We start from the raw sequence: 6212 nt of genomic DNA, 5'->3' as shown, positions 1-6212 counted from the left end.
TACAATGTGGCAATGCTGTGCAATGAACTCATCTAATTGAAGAAATGTTCAAAAGCCAAAGTTCAATAAGTTTGGAATAGGGGACGTAATTAACCGAGTTAACCTATTTAAATGCCATATAATCCTATTTGTTTTGGTTAACTCGATAAAAGGTTTTTTTGCAAAAGGACTAGAGAAACTAAATTTCAATGAATGTCGCTGCCATGCAAAATGGCAAAGCCCTCGAACTTCTCATTACATAAATTCATTGCTTGCCAAGCAATATAGGAAGGGGCGCCATTGAAACCACATCCTTGTGAGATCTTACTATCAGTCATTCACAGTGAGCGCAGCTCCTTTTACAAGCTCGAGGAAGGAGAGGCCGATAATACCACCGGACCAAAATCCACATAAAAACAGTTACTTTCCCGGAGTGGACATTTTTCGTGGGTGTTCTTCACTGGGGGGGCGACCGCTATTAGAAAACACTTTTTCTATCATTTGGGGTTTCATACACGGAGACTCAAACCCGGGAGCTTCTAAATGGTTGGTTGGTTAAAGTGGTGATTCATCCAAAATCCAACTAGCGCTTCCGCACCATTTTGTTGCCACATGCTCGCTACCAACCTGTTTAATGATTATTTTTAGCATGACTACATATATCCACTCTGTGCAGTTTATGAACCACATTAGGTTGTTAACGTTTAAGTCAGACAGTTCTTCGAGAGTTTAGAGCAGTGGTTTTCACAGGTTAGACATTGTCTTCTGCCATAAAGCAGGGCATTCGCAAAGGAAATGGAAAATCGTTTCCTTTTTCTTAGGTTGTTGAATGATTGTCGCGCACCATCCCATTCGGTTACGGCGGTTCTAAATGTCGGCCACTTGTCACTGCCAAATTTGCTTATTTATGAAGCCACTTAACGTTTGCCGAACTGAGCACTGATTTTGATAATAAATTTTAACAATTTCTATGGGCTGTTGAATAGAGTAACGGTTTGTGGTTAAATGTCACGACTAATTTGACCAATTTGACTGTTGTAACTTTATCAAGGTGACCACTATATATAGTACTGTCGAAGCTATCAGGAAAGAAAACAGAAGGAAAATACAATAAATCCATTTCGACTGGTGCGATTTTCGAAACAAATACCCACAACAAGACGGTTCTAAGTTCTCTGAGAAAATAATATTATATTTTAAAACTTCTGATCATAAAGTCAATAGAAAACCTCGTGAAGCTTAACTTAACTCTGTTCTACTCTTGACTCCATTTGAGTTACATTCATGCAGATGCGAAATACTTTATGACTACCCATGACTACTTTAGTTCTCCTGCCCATCCTACCTTTCTAATTCACTCTCTATAGGCTTCTGTAGCTGGTGATAGCCATGCAATACCGTTCAGATCCATCAGACATTTGCCAATACCCTTCAGACATTGATTCTAGATTAGGTTAGATTATGGTGATAGTCAGTCTGCACAACCAACCCACTTAGACCTTACAGGTCTGTTGTGATACCACTGTGCTGCACGGAAACCCTATTTACTTTCCTTCGTGGAAACATTTTGTGGCTCTTATGAAGCGCAGGATTGATCCCATCCTTACGCCAGACAGTTCGGTAAGAGAATTGAAAAATATTAACCTAGAAAACCTGCTCTGATGTAAGCAAATGCTAAAAATTGCAAAGGAAGTGCTCAACTCTTTCTTTCTCTTTCTCATCTCTGCAACTTCTGCAATATTTATGGGAGAAAACTCCTAGTCTCGAGGAATGCTTGCCAAATAGCCAATGACCGGTTATACAATAACGACCTTCGAGATATCATCTCTTGAGAAACAAAGCTATTCCTTTGCCCTTTTCTTATTTATTTGCGGCCATAGTAGCCTAGCGTCTACAAATGTAGCTTCATCTCTCCATAACCTTAATGTGTTTGATTATTATAATAATTTACTCGTGGCCAACGATATTCCAATAGTACTTTTATCACTGAGCAGTTGTAGAGCAGTACTTTTTCTGGCTAGCTCATCAGCTTTACAGTTTCTCTCAATATCTCTGTGCCACGGAACCCAAATATAGCTTTGATTGATTCTAGATCTCCATATCCTTTGAGTTTACCCATTTTAAATATGCGCACTTGACGTCCACTTAAAGGCAAAAACAACTTATACACTTACCCAACTTTTTACGTTTTCATTCTGCAAGCGGTCCCATCCCCTTTTCAGACGTTACACTCAGCTTCTGTTGCCTTTTGTGACACGGTCCTCCATTTGGCAAATAGTATTTGAAATTTTATTTTATTTTGGATACCAGATTGGACAGTTTTGACTGCCTATAGACCAGGCATTGCAACTATTCCAAGGCAAAAACTTTTCTCATGCCTTTGAATACAATGGAACTCTTACTCCAGTTTTGAGACAAATTCGGCGCATAGAGTAACACTCGGCTACTTTTCTAAAAAAGCCAAACACAGTGAGGTCGAACTGAATTATATTAACATTATTCCGGACATGAATCTAATAAACCATGATTGAAGTGCATAAATAACTTCTCGCTCCAGTGCGCATAAATAAAGTAACGCAAGGCAACATTTTGCTGCAATGTAAGTGTTGTGAATGACGGCATTAATTCTTAGAAATTTCTGATACTTCGTCAACCATTCTGCCGCGCTGTTACACTGTTATCGTAAAGTGTGTCCAACCAATTAAACTTGTGAACTCGATCGTCCCCATCGGCAACAGGGACATACTTTGAAGGGGTGCCACTCATCACAAAACAAAATAAAAAAAACAAAAAACTTGAAATCCATCAAAAAGCTTACGAAGCAGCATAAATGTGGCAAAGAACACATCCGTGGCATTTATGAAGCCATCAATGGCGCTCGTGGATAACAACATCCAAATAACAAACACCAAACAATACAACAATAACAACTACACAAATACGCACATCACCATTTTATGGGCTCGTGGTGTGCTCATACGCGAGCATCTGAGAGCACTCGGGCTGTTTTGGACCTACACATAAAAGCAGCCATCAAGTACAAAGTTTGGCAACATTTATTACCCCGTTCGCCCGATAAAAATAAGAAGCAACACTTAAAAGTTGCAATTGTAAATTTTAAAATGTCACTGCTTGACGATGGCTTAATGTTGCAAACATCTCGCGAATTGGTGAATGTGCATGGGCGATGAAAGTACAACTATGGGCAGCAAAACAAAAACAAAATTACATACGAAATTCCAACCAATTTTTTGTCTCAAAGCTGAAACCTGCTTACTTAGTAAGCTCACCAAGTTGTTTGGGTTAATTGTTGTGGTGCCCCATTGCCCGCCGACCCGCCTGCGTCCCCCTCTTTAAGTGAAACTTCAGTAAGTAAAGAGACTTCGCTGTTGTTTTCTGGCGAGCAAATAAAATTTATTTCTGTTCATACAAACGAATACTGCATTAATCTAGAAAATAAATTCAAAGAAAATTGAATCGCGAGAAAAAGGCAGAGAAATACCGAGGGATTGACTTTGAGTGGGTTTGAGTTTAATGTTCCTTTTTATATTTTCTATTCATTCTCAAGTATGTGTATATATGTATGAGTGCTGCTAGCTGTTGAGGCTTGGCGAACTGTAGCTCAACGTTGGCCAGTCCAGCGTTTGGGCCGCTTCACTTGCGCTGGTGTCTGGCATAGGTTGGTTGACTGCATCGACTGCTTAGAAGCACTTGCGGTGCACAATGCCGGGACCGGACTCATCATATTCCTGTTTAGAGATCCACATCTGCTGGAAGGTGGACAGAGAGGCTAGAATAGAGCCACCAATCCAGACGGAGTATTTACGCTCTGGTGGGGCAATGATCTTAATTTTGATGGTGGATGGAGCCAAGGCAGTGATTTCCTTTTGCATACGATCGGCAATACCTGCATTTGCATGTAAATTCATTTAAGTTACATCTTTCACCAATGTATGCACAACAAAACGTGGCTTCACTTACCTGGGTACATGGTGGTGCCACCAGACAGTACGTTGTTAGCGTACAAGTCCTTTCTGATATCCACATCGCACTTCATGATTGACTGGTAGACGGTCTCGTGGATACCGCACGATTCCATGCCCAAGAATGAGGGTTGGAAGAGCGCTTCGGGTGTGCGGAAACGTTCGTTGCCAATGGTGATCACCTGACCATCAGGCAACTCATACGATTTCTCCAGAGATGAAGAGGCAGCGGCAGTGGCCATTTCCTGCTCAAAGTCCAGGGCGACATAGCACAGTTTCTCCTTAATGTCACGCACAATTTCGCGCTCAGCCGTGGTGGTGAAAGAGTAGCCACGTTCGGTCAAAATCTTCATGAGGTAGTCAGTCAAGTCGCGACCAGCTAAATCCAGACGCAGTATGGCATGTGGCAAAGCATAACCTTCATAGATGGGCACAGTGTGCGATACACCGTCGCCTGAGTCCAGCACAATACCAGTAGTACGGCCGGAGGCGTATAGTGACAGCACAGCCTGAATGGCGACGTACATGGCGGGGGAGTTGAAGGTCTCAAACATGATTTGGGTCATCTTCTCGCGATTGGCTTTGGGATTCAGTGGTGCTTCAGTCAGCAAAACTGGGTGCTCCTCAGGCGCCACACGCAGTTCGTTGTAAAATGTATGATGCCACACTTTCTCCATATCATCCCAATTGGTGATGATGCCGTGCTCGATGGGATACTTCAGGGTGAGGATACCACGTTTGCTTTGAGCCTCATCACCGACATAGGCATCCTTTTGACCCATACCGACCATCACACCCTGATGACGTGGGCGGCCCACTATCGAGGGAAATACTGCACGCGGAGCATCGTCACCGGCGAAGCCAGCCTTACACATACCGGAGCCATTGTCCACGACCAGAGCAGATGCTTCTTCATCACACATTTTGGCTGATTAGAAGTTTTCACTGTAAGTTACACAAGTAAAAATACTGATTAAAACGGTAATTCGATATCCAATGTGCGCCCGGGAGGTTCACTCGTGGTGGGCCGTAAAGAGATTGTGTTGACTGTTGGGCGAACTTACACAACAACTACTTAAATACACTAAATCCAAACTAACGGCGGACGGCAGGACCTGCAGCAACGTGTGAGTTCCGACGTGACAGCAACCAAAGTGATTCTTTGGGGTTGGACGCAACGGCTTTTAAATTGAATATGTCGCTCTCGCGAAACGCAATTCTCATTTTGATGCCTCATCACACATATCAAAATTTTCTCACTTACAACAAATACATTTCTATAATATTACTACAAAGCAAATAACTACAGATAAAAAATAAATAAAGAAACATAAGAATTGTTGCCGCAGAAGAGACTTTTTGAGGGGCGACCAAGTGAGATAAATTTCTATGCGGATGAATTGTGATTGCCTTCGAAATGAGACACAATTCGGTTGCCAAAAAGTAATGAAATTTTCAATGTGTGTGATTGTGCGGTTAGTATTGTAGGTAGTCAGAGAAAGGGCATGAAATGTAGGCGCGCAGGATCAAGAAAAATTTTTACTCGCCTTCGTTCTTTGTTTTCATTTGATTATAAATATAAATGCGGTATGCAATACCGTCGAAGTGAGAAAACACTCTTGGCTGCTGCACGATCGCCATAGATGGTGTGGCATGCAGGGCAATCATTCATGCTACACTGTCTGACAAAAGTTGTTGTATAGAGTGATGATGGGCAAATCGTTTGCGCCCTCACGTTGATTAATGATCATTGCGGCTGTGGACATTGCCACAGTAAACGGTTATATGAGATTTTGTAGTAAGAATTGCAAACATCGGCTGGCGGACTTTAATTTCGATTTAAGTGAAGAATATTTAAGATGCTGATATTGAAAATTGCACTGTTGAAAATTGACTCTGCTGAGGACTGTGGAGATATTTCATTAAATAAAATTTCTTAAGTTTTTTAAATTGAGAAAGTTATTACAATAAATGGGTGATGAACGGTAAGAAAAATATTTGTAGGATGAAATTTATTCGATTGTATCATGAAAGCCAACGGACATTGGGAGACGGATTGAAATTTTAGCGCCCCCCTTTCCAGAAATAATAATGAGGCACTGGAGCGGGAGCTCATCTGAGATGTTATGATCCGCACCATATCTTTGTAGCTGGCCTAAAATCTTAGAAACCAACCAACTAAACGCCTTGTTAATGTTTTAACTCTTAAATGCGCATTATTCCTTTAATGCAACGAACTGAAAACTCGCT

General features: G+C 41.5%; 1 protein-coding gene across 1 annotated transcript; it reads right to left on the bottom strand.

Moving 5' to 3' along the window:
- Positions 1 to 3352: 3352 nt before the first annotated feature.
- LOC129236840 (actin-5, muscle-specific) lies at positions 3353 to 5113 on the bottom strand. The gene is made up of 3 exons (XM_054871094.1): positions 5027 to 5113; positions 3961 to 4907; positions 3353 to 3886 (listed from the first exon to the last, which is right to left on the bottom strand). The coding sequence occupies exons 2-3, from the start codon at positions 4883 to 4885 to the stop codon at positions 3681 to 3683; spliced, it is 1131 nt and encodes a 376-aa protein (XP_054727069.1). The 5' UTR covers positions 4886 to 4907; positions 5027 to 5113; the 3' UTR covers positions 3353 to 3680.
- Positions 5114 to 6212: the final 1099 nt, after the last annotated feature.

The sequence above is a fragment of the Anastrepha obliqua genome, chromosome 2, assembly GCF_027943255.1.
Source record: "Anastrepha obliqua isolate idAnaObli1 chromosome 2, idAnaObli1_1.0, whole genome shotgun sequence".
Lineage (NCBI taxonomy): Eukaryota > Metazoa > Arthropoda > Insecta > Diptera > Tephritidae > Anastrepha > Anastrepha obliqua.
This window is presented reverse-complemented; position numbering and strand designations above follow the sequence as displayed.

Bases quoted from the DNA above. Each gene is read 5' to 3' on its own strand.
- LOC129236840 (XM_054871094.1), bottom strand. From the start codon at position 4,885: ATGTGTGATGAAGAAGCATCTGCTCTGGTCGTGGACAATGGCTCCGGT. The intron at 3,887-3,960 runs GTAAGTGAAGCC...ATGCAAATGCAG, and splicing joins TGGCACCACCATGTACCCAG to GTATTGCCGATCGTATGCAA.